Source organism: Alosa alosa, chromosome 11 (assembly GCF_017589495.1).
Source record: "Alosa alosa isolate M-15738 ecotype Scorff River chromosome 11, AALO_Geno_1.1, whole genome shotgun sequence".
Lineage (NCBI taxonomy): Eukaryota > Metazoa > Chordata > Actinopteri > Clupeiformes > Clupeidae > Alosa > Alosa alosa.
Window position 1 is genome coordinate 22,264,027 of NC_063199.1, and position 19,504 is coordinate 22,283,530.

At 40.7% G+C, this 19,504-nt stretch overlaps 1 protein-coding gene and 2 long non-coding RNA genes across 3 annotated transcripts; 1 reads left to right on the forward strand and 2 right to left on the reverse strand.

Annotated features, from left to right (window-relative positions):
* Positions 1-3,924: 3,924 nt before the first annotated feature.
* Positions 3,925-4,563, reverse strand: LOC125302973. Its single transcript, XR_007194994.1, has 3 exons — positions 4,522-4,563; positions 4,378-4,440; positions 3,925-4,077 (listed from the first exon to the last, which is right to left on the reverse strand). It is a non-coding gene; the product is annotated as an uncharacterized LOC125302973 (long non-coding RNA).
* Positions 4,564-4,817: 254 nt separating this feature from the next.
* Positions 4,818-5,566, reverse strand: LOC125302974. The gene is made up of 3 exons (XR_007194995.1): positions 5,411-5,566; positions 5,196-5,250; positions 4,818-4,861 (listed from the first exon to the last, which is right to left on the reverse strand). It is a non-coding gene; the product is annotated as an uncharacterized LOC125302974 (long non-coding RNA).
* Positions 5,567-5,658: 92 nt separating this feature from the next.
* On the forward strand, positions 5,659-9,187 carry LOC125302969. Its single transcript, XM_048256384.1, has 7 exons — positions 5,659-5,747; positions 6,308-6,527; positions 6,702-6,853; positions 7,007-7,175; positions 7,865-8,073; positions 8,613-8,823; positions 8,949-9,187. Exons 2-7 carry the CDS (start codon positions 6,311-6,313, stop codon positions 9,059-9,061), a joined length of 1,071 nt encoding a protein of 356 aa, XP_048112341.1. The 5' UTR covers positions 5,659-5,747; positions 6,308-6,310; the 3' UTR covers positions 9,062-9,187.
* The last annotated feature ends 10,317 nt before the right edge of the window (positions 9,188-19,504 follow it).

The following is a 19,504-nucleotide window of genomic DNA, read 5'->3' on the forward strand; positions in this document are numbered from 1 at the left end:
CGGAGACAGTTTTCTGTGAATATCTCAAGAACCGTAGGGCCTAGGAGGTCCACCTTTTTTGCGTGTTGGTCTATAGGGGGCATGTCAACCCATCCCATTACCACTTATTTCATGTATAGCGCCACCTAGTTAAAAATTAAAAAGCAAAAAATGAAGTGTTTTCATCACAATATCTCTGGCTGACATGGTCAAAACTGTACGAAATTGAAAGTGTAGGCTCATTATGACACCCTCCGAATGCATGGCAAGTTTTGTGAACTTTCATTCATGGGGGGCCTTACAATAAAATAATTTATGTGTACATTTAGTGACCGTACACCAACAAGGATTCCCGGGACACTGAAAGACCGGGTTACACGAAACTTGGTGGGCATGTAACCCCACATGGATAGCATGGAACCATCATTTTTTCGTTTTGATCTGTAGCCCCCCCCGCTGGACTGGACCCCCCAAAAGGAGGGTAGGGCAGACACAGTTTTCTGTGAATATCTTGAGAACCGTAGGGCCTAGGACGACCAATTTTTTGCATATGTTTGCCTCCAGGGGTCATGTTAACCCATTCCATATGCACACATGTGCAAAAACAGATACAAACGCACACACATACATTCACAGTAATCATACGTATGACACATACTCACACAGTAGACATATGTACGCATGCATGCAAATGCACAAGCAGGCACATACGCAGGCACACACACACACACACACACACACACATAAACATAAACATGCACACATGCACACAATTCAAGAATTTCTCAGAATTATGAACAGGAAAGATGGGGGTGGGGTTGTATAAAATGAATTTTACATGTGAAATCTATGAACTAATCATGTTTTGGTAGTTGTTGTCTAGCAGATACCAGTGAGAATTGAGTGTGGATAATGCAATTTAGTGAGACAGTTAGAATCATATAGGCCTTTCAGCGTGATTTATTTTTGTGGAAAAAATGTGCTGGACTGGGCAGCGGTCATATTTTGTACTGCTCTGCGGTACATCTAGTTTTATTCATTATAGGTAAGTGGGTCTGATGCCCCCATATGTTTGGAAGCATCAGAATTAGCTGCTGTACCACAGTCCACCCCGAAAAAGAATCAGCGTGGAGATGCCCATATGGAAAAGGTATAGACAAATCATACACAATTTTCACATGTTTTATCTGAATCCTGAAAGATTTTTATATGACAGTGAAACCAGCTACAAGATCCTTGGTAAATGTGTGTAGCATGAAACATATAAAACTGCATAACCTGTAAGGGCTATATATGACACTAATTCCACATACAATATCCTTACAAGTGTGGGAGAAAGTTCATTTTTAACACATAATTATAGAAAAAAACAAGGAAATGATGATTGTTTGCTTAAACTTGATTGCTGTGTTGTTTGTGTATGAGAGTGAGAGAGAAAAGTATGATGGTGTGTGTGTGTAATTGAGAGTGTGTGAAGAGAGGAGTTGGTCAACCATGGTGAAAACACAATAATGCAAATATTGTAATGCAACAACCTTACAAAACATAAGACATGTTGACACTGTCAACATTCCACTGACATAGCACTGTGAACATCTAACATGCTGTAAAAATACTTTTTAGTTTACAAAATCCCAATTATTATACAGGTCTTATTGACTTGTAATATTCAAAAAAGCAGCTATACAATTGTCTCTTTTTTCACATGCCTCAACTGACAAGAGTTCATGTCACTTTATTAAAGAAATACAAAATTACATGCACATTTTTCATTACTACATGTTGCATTTAATTACAGTAATGTTGGCTATATATCAGAGACATGTGTAGCATCTTATATTAGAATATAATTCAATATCAGCAATAGCAACAGATTAATTGACCATGTTGACAATTATTTAATTCATTCCATCATTTGCAGTTGTATGTTTTCAGTAAGCGACAAACAATCGAGCTGGACTGTGTACATTGAATATACATACATGGCCTAACTATCTGATCAGTGTTGATGGCTTTGTGAAAGCCTGTGGGAAAGTGGATAGTTGACATGTACTTCAGAGCAGTTTTGATGAGAGATCCTTTGGCTAACTTTTGCACTGTGCAATTGCCATAGTTTCCAATGGCATATAAACATTCATCACCAGTGTCAAGGAAATGTGAAACTTTAAAGATACTCCCATCTTTCAAAAGCACAACACAGTTGTTTCTTTGCTTTGTTTTGCTGTAAGTGTGACCATGAACAATTTCTCCATTTACAGCCATTCTCTTGTAGTACTTAACAGGAGAAATTGTTGGAATATCTTTTACTGTGTGGAGGGCAGCCTGGTCACAAACAGAGATTTCTCTTACTTCTGGTGAACCAAGGCCTTTCATCTCAGTGAATCTCTTGACATATGGCTTTCCAGTTCTCATTTCATTACAGAACTCTTTAACTTCTGCAGGTGCACTTGCTAGGAATTGCTTTGCTAAACGGGGAAAAAGCGGGACAGTACTACTCGATTGCAGATTTGCTGTGGAACAGCTTGACTGCTTTTGACTTGTTTCAGTAGGTATCCATTAAAATCTTCAAACATAAAGGCCGAGTGGGCCCACAAAGGACCCCAATGCACAACACTTCTGGTTAAATGCAGAAGTGAATGAACATTGAATGTCATGTGTTCCTCCCCATACAGTGACTGGACACAACCAACAAAGTACACTAATGCCCCATGAGCATGATTTAACTGCTCTGTAGTTAATTCAGAGCCCAACAGAATGCTTATGCCCTCTATCAGTAATGCCCAATGAGATAGGTACTTCTCTGGAAGTATACCTTTCAGAACTGGCAGGCTATAGTACAAAAAGCCAGTGTTGCCACTCATGGGCTTTCCAGAACTTATGCTCAGTAAGAGATCTTGGAACTCGGCGACAACACTTGGAGGTTTTATGGTTAAAAGGTGTCTGTCAATGAGTGGTATTTGTGTGCCAATATACCATGGCTCAGAGTAGTTCCTAGATTCCATCCATACTGTTGCCATTTGTCTACATACACCTAGCAACACACAGTGCATATAGTCGGGGACCATCCCATTGATTAGATCAAATTTGGGCAAATCTACAACAGCAGATGGCCCCTTTATGCCAAATATAGCTTTCCCTTCTCTTTCAGCTATTTTTCCTATTTTTGATTTTATGATTTCTGTCACTTGGTTTGTCATCCAAACATGTGTACATCCTTGCAGTTCCTTGTCCTTTCTTTTTTTGTACACCAGGGTGAAGACAGACACCACAGCCATATTCACCATTAAATTGCTTGAAATTCTGTACTAATGGCCTTGCCACTGCATCACAGACACAACACAATGGGTGAACTTTCACATGTCTCCATGACTTATCAGTAGGATGCTGCCACTCAAAACCAACTTGTGAAAGATTGGTACATTCCTTCACAAATGGTTTGAAGTAACAGCTCATGTCTGGCTTGTTTGATCCAAACCACAATGCACAGAGAAGTACATGCTTATTTCTGGTCTCAGGGGGTATCTCATTAACACAACATAATATTGGCCAAATACTGAATTTTGAAGACTTAAAGACTGGTACACCATCACAATTAAATGTAAGAGACAGAAAAGCCTCCTCACTGCTTGATTTCAAGGTCTGATATAAGGCACCATCACATATATCATTTATTACATGCCTATTGCCGCTATTTGCACGAAAACAAAGATCATGCATACCTTGATTCTCAAGAATGTCTTTCAGTTGCTCCTTTAATGGTACAGTAATAAAGTAATGACCTTGTTGTAAGCTGTCCCTTACTGTTATGGATGAGGAACATGACACACATGAAAGTGTTTCTTGTGATTGTGATATACCAAGGTATTTAGAGCATAGTCTGCAATAATGATGGTATTCAAACACATCTACAAGACTAGCTAATGGTTTCTCCAAAAAATACTTGCTTGCAGGAACTGCACTTGTCCCAGCAGAATGTAATCTTAGAAGTTTCAGTAGATCTTCCATCAATACACCTGTAGTGTTGTGTTTCAGTGCTAAGGATAGTATTGAGATGCAGCTTTGCTCTTCGGTTAATCCATGGGAATGGATATTTCTGTCCTAAAAATTGTAGAAAAAGAAACAAAGCATTAGATATCAGCTTAATATTTGCTTTCAATTTTACATTATACTTATCATTATGCAGGTTCATAATATTTGAGAGAGAAAAAAATACAGCATACATATATATAGGCTATATATATATATATATATATATATAAATGACAGAACATAAGTGTGTCAATACACTTCCATGGATTGCATAATGAACATGAGTTTATTCCAGCCATTGCTTGTCTTGTAAGATTATGTCAAATCAAATTTTTTCACTGAATGTGTATGTAGGCCAACTATTGTTACCTCTGCCAATGTGTAGGGTTCTTCTGTTTGCTCTTCTCTTTGGCTGCTATCTTCATTGTTTTCCTGAGAGGAATACACATACAAAACCTTTAAAAGAAATACAGTGAGAAAAACAAAAAGAGAGAGAGATTGCATGCTGCTTACCTGCATTGATGTGAAACATTCTGTCTGTTCTTCTCTTTCACTGATAACTGATCACACAAATCACAAATTATGAGGGAGGGAGAGAGAGAGAGAGAGAGAGAGAGTTGGGGGTGGCTTACCTGTGCCAATGTGAAATGTTCTCCTGCCGGCTCTTGTCCTTGGCTGGTATCTTCGTCGGTTTCCTTAATTACACAAATCATACAAAATAATCCAAATCAGGCACAAAAATCAGATGGATAGCAAAAGAAAGTGTAACAATGCTTAACTGTCAGCTTACCTGTGCCAATGTGAAAGGTGCCCTTGTGTTTTCTTCTCTTTGACTACAATCTTCATCATTTTCCTGTGTGTGTGTGGGGTGGGGGTCAGAAAAGGCATAGGGGCAATTACAATGACATTAGGCTACAGGTCTAGTTTTGTCTCACTTGTGCCTGCCTCTCAGACATTGCAGAAAAGCTCTTTTTCCCAAATGTTATGTCCATCATTTCAATAAATTTCCATAATCCAGTGTGGTAGGCTAGTGCAGATATGAAGCTATGCATAAATATACAAAAGCAACATTGAAACAATACAAGTAGCCTATTTCCACAAAGTTAGACTAAGAGTCATAACATCAGCCATCCATTTTTTCACAGGCCACAACATTTAGGACAAAAAATGTGGTAGCCTACACTTACATATTGTATAGTAGGCCTATGTTGCTCAATGTCTGCGCATGTTCTGGTGATTTTCCTTAGGAAATAAACAGGTAACGAAATTACTTAGGAATTAAACAGGTAATCAATTAATTTATTTCGAATTAAGAAATAATCAGGTACGGCCTAATTAATTAATTAAGATGCTGCCAAAAGAAATGCCTAACTGCATCAGGAAATGGTTGTAGGCTACAAACCTTCTTTTCCATCTGCTCAGAGTACGTTTAGGAACATTCTTCCTCAGCCACTCGTTTTCTTTCTCCTGAGAAGTGCGTTTTCTTTTCATCATTTGTCTTTTAAAAGAAATGACTGTATACTGCCCTAGTCTTTGCCATTATCATTCAAACCCGCAAGGTCAAGAACAAGGACAGCGAGTAAGAAAAGAACGAAACGAAAACAGCGAATGCAGAGAAAAAGGCGCGACTCCAGATCTCGCAAAATTCTACGAGATCTGGCTAAACTTTTGAATTGAGGACTGATGCCAGCCGTCGTCGTCACGTCAGCCAGAGAATCCAAGGATTGCATCTACCAGAAGTAAGTGAATTACCCAGTATTTGAGTGTTTTGGCTTAAAATAGTTGTGCATTCGTGTAGCTATTTTTGTTGGGCTGTAGCTTCCAACATTCCCTCGTTTACAGAAGACGGCACCTTTGAAGCTAACAGAACTTTTAGTTAGTGCTACCTATGTCATACAGTGTAGCCTGCTAACTTAATGGTAATGTTAGCTGATAGAACTATAACTGGAAGTGGTGGAGCTGCCACGAAGTTAATGTTACATTACTAAGTAATCTTACCTTTTGTAATGTTAATAGACGTGTTGCTATTGTAGTTGAGCTCTCATATTTTTAAAATAAAAATACAAATAATTTATGAGGGTGCTCTGGTAGGAAAGCTGAACTCACAGAAAGTTAGCTGCTAGCTGCGAGTTAAGTTATAGCAGGGAGCCGGTAGGTTACACTGTCAAGATGTATCTTAAAATTAATATCTAAAGTGTCCTTTGGCAGAAGATTGGTGTTTGACTTCCTCACATTTAGGCCTATACCCGGTGTTATGCTGATTGCTAACAATGCATATATTTACTTTTAATCTTTTAAGAATATGGAGAGAAAGTTTGCTGTGGTACAGTGGATTGAAGGGGAAGATTCAGGGAAGTTCAGTGATGTGAAAACTGATGCTATAAGGAGTTATGATGATTCCAAAATGGACCAAGATGGAAATCCAATTTCCCCCTACTCAGCCTTTATTGAGTGGCGCCACGGAAAGAAGCCAAAGGGAGGGTGGCCTCACTATAAAGGAGATGTGCTTTTTGTTAGTGGTAAGTTTGTCCTTAATTGTCCTATTTAACTCACTATTAACACTCACTTCAAAGGCATTGGTTAGCATCCAATCATAAACAATATTTTTTTTCTGTATGAACTATAATTGGCATAGACTAAAGTAGTTAGTTGTTTGAAATGAACTATGGTGTTTGACAAACTCTATTCTCTAGGTACCCGCTTTGAAAACACCTGTAAATTAAACTCTCTGCTGGAAGAGGTGGAAAGACCGCAGCTGACCAAAAGGGTGTCGGTGGCCCCCTCAAAATATAGGGGCGAATCAGATGATTCCACTGATATTGAGACTGAGCCAAAGAAAGTTAAGGTGACATTAATTTACTTTTATCTTTTATCAGTAGTATATGTAATTATCATATTTTCCAGTGGTAATATATAAATTGAACACTGCTGATTCAGTTCTACAGTACATTATGGGTAACCAAGTATTGCTATCAATTCTGTTTATCTTGACAACCAGAAGTCAAAGGTGAGGGCGGACCCTGCAGAAGACTTCCTGAAGACATATGGACCTGGCCAGCCTCATTCAGTTGACAATCATGACCTTAGAAAGACACTGGTGGAGTTAAAGCAGGAGGTCAAGGACCTTAAAGAAGAGAACACCAAATGGAAGGAAATGGTTCTTCAAGGTATCACTGCTTCTTATGAACTGTAGTTGAGTCATATTCATATTGAGCCATTAGACAACTACTAGGGCTGGGCGATATATATCGATATAAATGATATATCGATATATTTTAAAATGCGATATGGGATTAGACCATATCGCATATATCGATATAGTTCAAATTTGCGCCGTGATCCTTGCTCCACGCAAGCCGCTGACCGGAGCTATTTGCACTGCTCCCCTCTCTGCACTGCTGTGAAACTGCATGCTACTTTTCTCATAGAAATATATTTATTACCTTATATATATTACCTTATTTACCTATTTTATTTTATAGGCTATTTTTATTTAAGATTTTTTTTTTTATTTAAATGTGCACCTTACGGAGCTTTGATTTCAAAAAAGTCACTCCAGTTTTATGTTGACATTTTATTGTTATTTGAGTATTGAGTTTTCAATAACATATTTGACTGAACATTTCATTTTACAGCTCTAACTTTGCGGAAAAAATATCGGGATATATATTGTATATCGATATTCAACCTAAATATATCGGGATATGACTTTTGGTCCATATCGCCCAGCCCTAACAACTACACAGATACACATTTTGTCTAAATAACTGTAGGAAGTATTGTGACTATACTGTAGGCTAGCTTGTGGAGTGATGACAACTGTTTCTGTTCTGTTCCTGTCTTGTTCTGCAACTAGATGTGCCAGGACTCCTATATGGCATGAAAAAAATAATGGATTCAATTACACCTCCTAAGACTACCACACCAAGGCTGACCTTGCAAGGTACTCCTCGGTCAACATCCAGTTCAGGACCCACCCCTGTTAAGTCCCCAAGTTCTAGGCTCTCTACAGCCACATCTGCATCTCCCCCCATTCCATCACCAACTGTCTCCCAGTCATCTAAGGTAATCTATTTTCAAAGAATAAATAAATACTTAAGATAGAAAATAGATGTACTGTATGTGAGACGTCCTTGCAATGAGTATGTCTAACCCTTTATACAGTATCTTAAAGCAATATTCTGGGAAAGAATCATTCTAGGGTCCATTTGAACAGTCTTCATAAACATTCTTTTTAAATTATTTTTGTGTACACTTACAATGTTTTTGACACTCATATTTTGTGTAGGGATCCTCTTAATACAACTGATGAAGTATGATTCTATATTGAGCCTTGTTAGTGGTTAAGTTGCGACTGAATGCATCCTACGATCTGTCCATAGAGTGTTCATTGCAAGCTAAAGTGCTGCGAATGCTTCCATCCATCAAACTAGAAAAATGCTGCTATGCGTTTAAAATCACTTTTGAACAAAAGTTTTACTCGTTCCCATGCTCAAATAGACCCTAGAATGCTTTTAATCTGGAATATTGCTTCACATATGTTGAGATGACAAAACATACCATATTCCAGTTTTAATGCTCTCCTTGGGTCCTTATCTAAACAGGTGGAGATTCATCCTGGGACTGGAGTCATGATTGACAAAATAGCATGGGCCTATGCCCTCAATTCAAATTCAGCCACTGTGTTTGTGAGGCATCTCCTCACTGCAGTCTTCCCATTGGAAATATTACTGGTGAGCAATCTTCGGGGGACCAAAAGAAGTGGAGGAGATACTCGTCTACCACTGGACAAAAATAAATTGGATGCCATTTACAGTAGGTTTTCAGCTTTATGAAAGCTTTTATGTTCATATTCACTATTCAGTGCACTATTCTGTATCTCCTGACAACAGCCTACTATAGTACATGTTTGCATTTTTCTGTGTTTGTTTCATGTGTAGGTGCAACTCTTGAGAGGTTTCCAGGGACTCCACTGTCCAGCATCGGAACCACGATCAATGCCAAGATTACCGAGCTCAGGTCTAAAAGTAAAACCTCCACACCTCACAGTTAAACTTCTGCCTTTGGAGGCCATTTAATTAGTGTTGAGGGCATGTTAGTGAGATTGGCATGTTAATTGTAATCTAAAGTAATACAGCTACTGTAGTTTGTATAGCTGTTTGTTTTCATTTAATAAAAAAGCTGAATGTTTACATCTGTGAAACGTCTAGGCCTATGTTTTCCATATTACAGATCTAGATTGACATATACCACTACATGGCAGGAATTAATAATTGCATGTTAACCATGTCTGCTCTAGCAGTTTAAAAGTGTACAGAATTGTCTACAGAAGTCAAAAAGAAAAACTATGTTTTTTTTATAGTGACAGTAATTTTAAATTGGTTGACATATAAAAAACATAGAAAGACATCATAGATTTCCTTTACAGTAATTACACACTTCAAACAAAAAACATATAAATTGTGTTGATTTACATATAAAAGGAATATACATTTTAAACTGCAACATATAATTAAAAACGACAAACATTACATGGAACATATAAGAAACATAGAAAGACATCATAGATTCCTTTTACAGTAAATACACACTACAAACAAAAACATATAAAAACATATATAATTTTGTGTTGATTTACATATGGAACAAAAAATCATACATCATTCCTTTTATTAAACTGCAACATATAATTAAAAAAACATATTAAACTGCAACATATAATTACATGGAACATTTAAAGAAAATATAGTTTATCATGCACATTACCTATAAATGTCATACACAATGTTCACTTTATGGATATTTGTTTCTCATAATATAGTTGTATGAGAAAAATGCAAAAGGGGCCACTTTCAGGAGTAAACCATATATTGCACATATTATCCTTATATAAAGATTTACTACTGAGGTAGTGGTAAATTCGTATATGTTTTTTCCATTTTTTTTCCGTATGGGAACTGCGCCTTTCTCTGCCTTTCTCCGCCCATAAATGCAATTTACGAACGTCCACAACTGAATGGCAGCGCCTATACAAGCGCAGTTGAATGAAGTTAACTGATGACAACATTAAAAAGAATCAAACGTTTAGCGATCATGAAATTATACCATACATGATAAGATGTCAACAAGCAGGGAGATAATGAAGATCAGTAGTTTTACTCAAAGTACTTGTGCACGTAGGCTATGGAAAATTGGTCAAATCTAGCAAGTAGGAAAGTTTAAGTGAATGACGTGAAAGTGAAAGTAAGACATTCAAAAGGCCAACGAAAGTTAAGGTTGCTTTTGATAGTACAAATACTTATAAAACTGGTGCTCTAAATAGCGATTCTGTTGTCTTTGAAAGGTTCTCTTATTGACGCATTGAACTGCAATTTGGATTAACACCTGCTTTTACAAGGTGGAAGTATTTAGGCGCAGAATAGACTTTGCAGTCTATACCGCGGAATACATAATTAAGCGCTCTTTATGCTTCCCCTCCCATCTTTTTACGCTAAACTCCCACTTCCCCTGGATCCTCCCATGAATGCATATGCATGACACGAAAAACGCAATTAGCCATGTTCAGCTACCGCGACAGGCAGTTTGCGCTTTTACATCATCTTTTACATGTTTGTACATACCTCGCAATGATTTTACACGCACGTTGCGAAACAAATACGCCTGAACTGGGCGCAAACGCGTTAGTACATCTGGCCCTGAGTGTCATGGTGAAGGTGCAAAAAATAGTCCAACAGTGCAAGAATAAGGTCTAGAGACCAGCATAAATAATATGGACAACTAAGAGAGAAAAGTATAATGTAGACAAGGTAATATAAAAAAACTATGTCAGTGCAAGAACAGGTTGAGGTAATAGGGTTACAGCCATTCAGTATTGTAGCAGAAGCCATTGGTCATATGTGCTAATATAGCATGAAAAACAGTGTAGCAGTAAAACAGTAGTAAAAACATGAGGCTGTGGACAGTAGTAAAACAGTAGTAAAGCAGTAGTGGGCAGTCAGAACACAAACATGGAGAGGGTGGAGAGGCAGACAGACAATGCAGAGAAGTCTATCTCTCCTCTTCCCTTTAGTGAAGCATTAAACAGTTCAATAGCCCTGGGGACAAATGACTTCCTCAGCCTTTCAGTTGTGCAAGTTGTTTCAAGTCTCCAGCTGATCAAGCTCTTTTGCTTTTTAATAGTGCTTTAGAGTGGATGACATTCATTGTCCAAGATGTTGATCAGTTTGTTCAGGGTCCTTCTGTCAGATATTGAAGTGATGGACTCCAGTTCAGCCCCCACGACAGAGCCAGCTTTCCTTACTACCCTGTCAAGTCGCCCAGCATCCTTCTTCTTTGTGCTTCCTCCCCAGCATACCACTGCAAAGAAGAGGACGCTGGCAACAACAGACTTGTAGAACATCCTGAGGAGCTTGCTGCACACATTGAAGGACCGCAGCCTCCTCAGGAAGTACAGCCTGCTCTGCCCTTTCTTGTAGAGTGCGTCAGTGTTGGCTGACCAGTCCAGTTTATTGTCCAGTGGAGACCCAGATACTTGTAGGTGCTTACCACCTCCACATTGACCCCATCAATGGAGACTGGTAGCAGAGTGGGCTTAGACCTGCGGAAATCCACCACCATCTCCTTGGTCTTTGTTTGTTAAGTTGAAGGTGATTGAGTTTGCACCATTGCACAAAGTCCTCCACCAGGCTCCTGTACTCCTCCTCTTGCTTGTCCCTGATACACCCCACAATTGCAGTATCGTCAGAAAACTTCTGCATGTGGCATGACTCAGTGTTGTAGCAGAAGTCAGATGTGTACAGGGTGAACAGGACTGGAGAGAGCACAGTTCCCTGTGCTGATCACAGTGTCAGAGAGACAGTTTTTCAGTCTGACGAACTGTGGTCAGGTAATCTGTAATCCAGGTTACCAGGTGAGCGTCCACACCCATCTGCAAGAGCTTGTCTCCCAGTCTGAGGATGGTGTTAAAAGCACTTGAGAAATCAAAGAACATGATTCTCACAGCACTTTTCCCCTTGTCTAGGTGAGAATGTGTCCTGTGTAGAAGATAAGTGATGGCATCGTCCACGCCCACTTTTTCCTGGTATGCAAACTGTAACGGGTCTAGTGCATGGCATACCTGGGGTCTGAGCATACCTAAGACCAATCGCTCCATTGTCTTCATCACATGTGATGTTAGAGCGACAGGCCTGTAGTCATTAAGCTCACTGGGGTGTGGCTTCTTAGGGATGGGGGTGAGATATGATGTCTGAGAGGGTTGTCGTGTGGCTAGAGACTGATGGCCGTTGACTGAAGCCATTGTTGCCGCACTGCTCGTGGTCACCATGTGGGGGAGAGGTGTTCCCCCTGTATTCGCCTCAGCTCTGCCATGTCCCCCTCTTTAAACGCCATCTTTTTCCTATTGAGAAGGGTCTTGACATTACTGGTAATCCAAGGATTGTTATTTGGATAGCAGCGTACAGTCCTTGTGGGAACAACAATGTCCATACAGAAGTTCAGATAGTCAGTAGTGCAATGTGTGACCTCCTCTAAGTCCTCTCCATTCAGTAGCACACTCCAGTCAGTGGACTCAAAGCAGTCTCTCAGAGCCTCATCCGCTTCTGGTGGCCACTTCCTGAAGGTGCGCGTGGCAACTGGTAACCTCTGAACTTTTGGCTTGTACATTGGCTGAAGATGAATGAGGTTATGGTCCGACTTCCCCAGTGGGGGAAGGGGGGTGGGACTGTAAACATCCCTCAGGTTTGCATACATGAGGTCTATTGTCCTGTTTTTCCTAGTTGGGCAGTCAACAAACTGGTAAAAGTTTGTGAGGGTGGAATCCAGTGTAATGTGGTTGAAATCACCAGAGATCGCAAAGAAGATCGTATACGAATAAACATACAGGTATGACAGGATGTGAGCGATGGAAGACAACAATCAAAAAGCAAAAATGTCATTTTGTGACACACATATTTAATACGCCTTATTCACCCGGCGGCTAGAACGAGGCTAAAGGGTACACTTGCCATCACACCTCAGTCCAGCAGATGGTGGTGGTAATGCACTCATTTTCCAAACCGCTAAAAAAAAAACTCACTGAAGAAGAAGAACAGGCCAGTGAACCCTTCTTCTTTTTCGGTGAGCTTTTTTTTTGGCAGTTTGCAAACGGAGTGCATCACCACCACCATCTCCATAACGTGATGAGTACCCGTTACTACTTCTACTACTAAAAAAAAGGAAAAAATAAAAATATCGGAAACCCTCAATTTGTTGTTTACCTCTCAAACGTGATTTGATTGTGCAGGCGCCACTGATTGGGACAGCCTATCAGCAATCACCTTCAGCTTTCCAACAAAGTCAACTCCATGGTCAGATAAGTAAATAGATAAGAGTCGAAACCATGGACGAAACAATGGATGAAGACGCAGCAGGTCCATCCCGTGAATGTGCCAACCTGTGGCCCCATGCACCTCGCAAGACTATTTCAATTTTCTGAACAAGTTAATGATAGTTTTCGATTCAAGTGTTTCAATTACAAAATAGTATTTTGTATTTGAAATATGTATTTCAAATACATGTATTAGAAATACTGCCCATCCCTGGCAACATGGTAAAAAGATGAAAATGACTTGATTTTAATTCCAATTCATTTTACATTATCCAAGGTATTAACATTAACATTTTTCATAACTCCATGTAGGACGTTTCTGTACATAAATGTAAGCACTGTGGCAGTAGTAATGCAATATTTAGAAAATGTAGGCTACTCTTGTACTCTTGATACATAACCCACCTCCCAGACGTGGTAACAAGCGACCAAACCCCACCTCCAAGGAGTGGTAGCAAACGACCAAACTCACCTCCAATGCGTTACAAGAGACCAAACCCCACCTCCATATGTGTACAACAATTTTAAAATGGATTTCTCAGTCTGCAAGAGGAAGGGTAGAAGGAGGTGTGTGAATGAATGAATGAATGAACGAATGAATGCTGGAGTAAAGCCAGTGTGACAGTGAGAGTCCGAGGGTTAATGTAGAATGAAGAGTTTGACCGGGCAGAATAGCCACTCTGCTCTTTTATCACAGAGAGTAATCTAGAGTTATGAATTATGGATGCGCTCTGACATTACTTATACAGGCTGTCAAATCAGAGGCCCACCTTAATCAGAGAAAAGGATGCTCACTGGCACTATCGCCATTCTGAAACAACACACACACATACGCAGAGGTCAAGCAAGGCCGGACATACACAGCCTCATTCTGCGAGCATGTCTCACACAATGATGTGTGCAGTAAACAGAGCCTCTTCATTGTGACTGCTGTGTTTCCATAACAATGGAAATCAGTGTGAGGGGGACGCCACGGTGAAGACCCTGCCCACTTTAATGGAGCTCACACACTCACACACACACACCACACGTTGAAGACCCTGCCCACTATAATGGAGCTCTCGCAGGCCGCTTATCAGGGATAAACAAACACCACGCCAGAGCTAGAGCTCGACCAATACACTTACACACACACACACACACACATAGACTGGCCAGAACTTAACCAACACACCCACACCGGCCAGGGCTTAACCAATGTGCGCACGGCACACACACCAGAAAAGGCTCAACCAACATGCTCATACATGCTTGTATGCATATGTACACTCTCTGCTTTAGCGGCCATTGTCTCCAGTAGACTAACAAGTTCCAACACAGACAGACGTAAAGGCACTGGAGGTGGACCAGAGTGTACGAGTGAAGTCCCTCAGTTTTAACACTCCAAATCCCAGAATCCCATCTGCTGAAGAGCACCTGCCGCCACACGCCTGGTCTAGAACTCTCTGATCCAAAGCCACGGATATTTCAAGGTCACACAGGATATTTCAAGGTCATGCGTGCTTCTGTGGCTGAACTGCAGAGCATCCATCTATTTGTGAACTTTTAGGGAGGCCACACTGCAATTCAAGGCATGAGCAAAATTATATAAATCTTTGAGCAAATAGCCGTGGTCAGATGTCTGGTTTGTTGAATGACCTGTGGAACTGTTTCAACACTTCCTCTTCCACTTTTAATGAGTGAATCGTCTTCTATCTGTCAGTGTTAGATGATCAGCCACAGTCTCAGTGAGCCAGAACTAGCTTTGATTACACCACAAGGCATTAGGGCTGTCTCATCGCCCCTGCTACCAGACACATCAAACACATTTAGCCTAACGCTAATTCACTCATCACGCTCTTCCCACAAGCCTGGGCTAATGAGCGCCTGGGCTAATGTAGCATGCTCGCATCCCCTATGAGAAAATGCATCACACTCAACATGGAGTAGCAGCATGCTAATGTAGCATGTTAATGTCCCCAACAGGGTAGGAATTTCACGACGGCCAAGGCCGTCGTTGCCCCTTGCGTTGGCCGTGATGCCCCTTTGAAAATCAGAGGTTTACATGCCACTGTGGCCTTGGTGCCCCCTTCTTTCAATATTCTGCGTCCGACTAAATAGCGTATGTTATTAGCCTATGGCCTGTCAAAATAGTCTTAGCATTCACAGCGCAAATTAACTTAGTCTTTTACGCAGTGGAGAAAGTGACAGCGCACGGCAAGAAAGAAAGTGCGTCCAAATTCACCCATTCTTCTCAGTTGAACTCGCGAAGTAGCCTACTCATCATACGGACATCACAAGTATCACATCACATGAAAGAGCTTTTTCTCAGCTTTTAAACTATGTTAGCCGATAATTGCTGTGGTGAACGGTTCGCGAGAAAAGTAAATAATATGATTAAATTGAATCATAAATTCTAGGTTCTGCACCTATCTCCCTACCCATTCATCTCTGTGGAATACTTCACAAACCCTTTGTTCAACACATGACAAACCATATATCAAAATAAACAGCAAACCTTACCGAACACAAAGCTGTAAAGCAGTTCCACGTACAGGTAGCCGTTCCAGAGTAATCCAGTTTTGAATCTGCAGCAAATTTCGACATGCATGTCTCCAAATTTGGGCTTTAAGTTTCACAATGTGTTTAAATTTTTCTATATGATTTCATAACAGGCCAGATACAAAATAAATGTTTCAAATATCGCCTAGATATCAGTAAATATTAAAATCAGAGGATATACAGCTGACTACGAGTTTGTGAAAGTACCCTTAATGATCACAAAATGCTAAGCATGCATCTAGGCTATTTGAGTTTCTTAAAGCTGAGCTGTGCTTAAATTGTTCAATACATGATTTCATAACAGGCCAAATATAAAATAAATGTGAAATATAGCCTAGACAGCCTCTGTAAATATTAGATGATCAGATGATTTACAGTTCTATGTAATATGTCATGTTTCATGTTTTTGTTGTGAATAGGCTAAATACAAATTTGATCATTTTTATAGCCTACTACTGTATAGTTAACTTTGGCCTTGGTGCCCTGACATGTGGCGTTTGTGCCCCCCACCAAACATGCCCAACTGAAGGCCAAGTACCCTTGCCCCTAAAATGGTGAAATTCCAAGCCTGGTCCCCAATGAGAAATATATCACACCAACATGAAGTAGCAACTTGCTAATGTAACATATGCTAACATGCCATATTCTGTTTTATAACTTCATATGTCAATAAGACAGTCTGTTATAGTCTGCCCCCCAATTTGTAGCACACAAGGGGAGAGGCACATGAAGCTTAAATCGACGGGTACATTCATTCATTGACATGAGTGTACTCATTGTCAAAAGAAGTAAACAAAACTGAGACTGTGGAAATCCATTAGTTTTCTTTCTGGAATGTGTGTATGAATGTAGACTGCTATTGTGTTTGTGTGTGGGGAAAAAGTGTTTTTAGGTCATTATAGTTATAGCTCATTCTGGTTTTGCATTTAGAATCGGACTTTGCAGACTGAAGACGCAGCCCTCATATGCAGGATGGATCCTTGTGATTTGGTCACACTCATTACCCTGGGCATGCATTTCAGACAGCAGCCAATCAGCACAGAGCTGAGACTCGGAGAGAGGCGGAGCCATCTCCGCAAACTCACCTAACTGGAGCACTCGTCTGTTTCTTTGATTGATACATTTATTTTACATTAGAGAGCCATTGCCAACATAAGTTCACTCAGCTAGTTCTGTCTGACCAGTGGTTTGGCCTGATTACCTCTGAGGGTGTTAGTTTTAAAATGCACATGGACTTCCTGTTGGTTAATGGTGATTAATGACTGAATGACATGAATCATGGGGTTTCCTGGAAGGAATGTAACATTGGCTATGATTGGCTAGCTCGATGAATGAATGAAGTAGGCTAGACTACAACTTTCGCCTAAACAGTTGCTGGGTTCCCACAAGCCTCTTTCTGGAAACAGTGGGAACTGAGCAGCCTCCCAAGATTTAATTACCCCGTAATGAGTCAGCAGCTCCTCAGCAAGGGCCCTCCATCTCAAACGAGATTCATTATAATTAGCGGATTTTGTCATGCAGCGACGGAGCCTAACAAGCATGTGACACTGCAGGCTAACATGCTGTCAGACACAATGGCAAGTCACACCAATAATGGACAGCTGCAACATACTGCCTGAACCAACCATTGTGTCAGGAGTGGCCACACACGCACGCCTTGCAGCGTCTCGTCATGACAGCATGTGACACCTGCCACCGCGTGTTGGTGACATAATTGTAAAGGTTATGACACAGAGTTGAGGGTAAAATTCATGAGTAGAGACTAGACAGAGTGGCCAGTGTAACTGGTGGTGTCTGGACAGGGTGGTGTGCGTGTGTGTGTGAGGGAGCCAATCTAACTGGTGGTGTCTGGACAGGGTGGTGTGTGTGTGTGTTAGGGTTGCCAACTTCCTCAACCCCAAATGAGGGACGCTTCACTTCAAATGCGGGACCGTGTGTGGTTTTGTGGTGTGTGTGAGGGTGGCCAGTCTAACTGGTGGTGTCTGGACAGGGTGGTGTGTGTGTGTGTGTATGTATGTGTGAGGGTGGCCAGTCTAAATGGTGGTGTCTGGACAGGGTGGTGTGTGTGTGTGTGTGAGGGTGGCCAGTCTAACTGGTGGTTTCTGGACAGGGTGGTGTGTGTGTGTGTGTGTGTGTGTGTGTGTGAGGGTGGCCAGTCTAAATGGTGGTGTCTGGTTGGAAGTGTTGTATACTGTAGCTACTGGCATAACACTGTATAGGCGCTGTGCATACAGAACAGTGGACAACCAACACACACACACACACACACACACACACACACACACTGCATACAGAACAGTGGACAACCACACACACACACTGCATACAGAACAGTGGACAACCACACAAAAACACTGTACATACAGAACAGTGGAGACACATACACACACACACACACATACACATACACACACACACACACACACAATGTGCATACAGAACAGTGGACATTCTGGACAACCACACACACACGCACACTGTGCATACAGAACAGTGGACACACACACACCCTGTTAGACACCTGAAGGATAGGACAGGAGTCCCATCAGACAGAAGAGAGGCAATGGAGCCTCATGATGCCAAGGAAGAGACAGTGTGAGAGAGAGAGAGAGATTGTTTCAGAGAATGTCCACATGTCCACTCCTCTCAGGATGTCTATTCACCTCCATACTAACCTTCAACAGTCCCATGGTGCATTGCAGGACCCCTTTTAGATGTCATCACTCTACACACACTCCAACTGAAGCTGTCCAGCACAGACCAAGGACACACACACACACACACACACACACACACATATACATATACATACACACATGTACACACACACTGCTGCATTTCACACATCTCTTTCCTGGATGACCACTTAAGTAGCCACTAGCCCAGGGGTCGGCAACCTTTTTTGCCTGGAGGGCCACTTTTACCAAATTTTTTTTTTTTAATCTCAGAAGGGCCACATAAAGACGGTTACAAGAAAAAGTTTGGATATTTAACGTACAGTTACTTTTATTCAACAGAGGATTTTTAAATACACGTTCTACTAGTTTTAAAAGTAGGCCTAATGTGCAAGTAACTTGAAATGTAAAGTGGAATGACAGAAGTATATTTTTCCCTATTTTTCCAGTGTCCTTTGGTATGCAAAGTAACATCATAGTTAACAACACAACACTCCATTTTCGTTGACATGTCATTGGCAAAATTGAATATTAGGCCTACCAGAGATTAGATTTGGTGATGGCCTTGGAGTCTGGCTGGCTCATATTCAGTGAGGTGAAGTTTCATGCAAGAATTGAGGCTGTCACCATTTAAGGCCTAGGCCTACTCCACCCAAAACTGTCATATCTATAACGCCAACTAAATACCATGGCATGACAGTGACAGTTTTGCGCGAAATTGCTCTTAAACGTGAGCGCAGGTTTGTCTTTATATTTTTCATATGTGAGAAAGATTTCTCACATGCAAGTGGAACCAAATACTAACTCGTTGCAGTGTGTGATATATAAGGGGCAGTTCATTTCGCGTTTTCAGAATTAGTCTTCGGATGGAAACTTTCCCATTTCAGGCAACAATTTGAGCAAAAATGACCTTAAT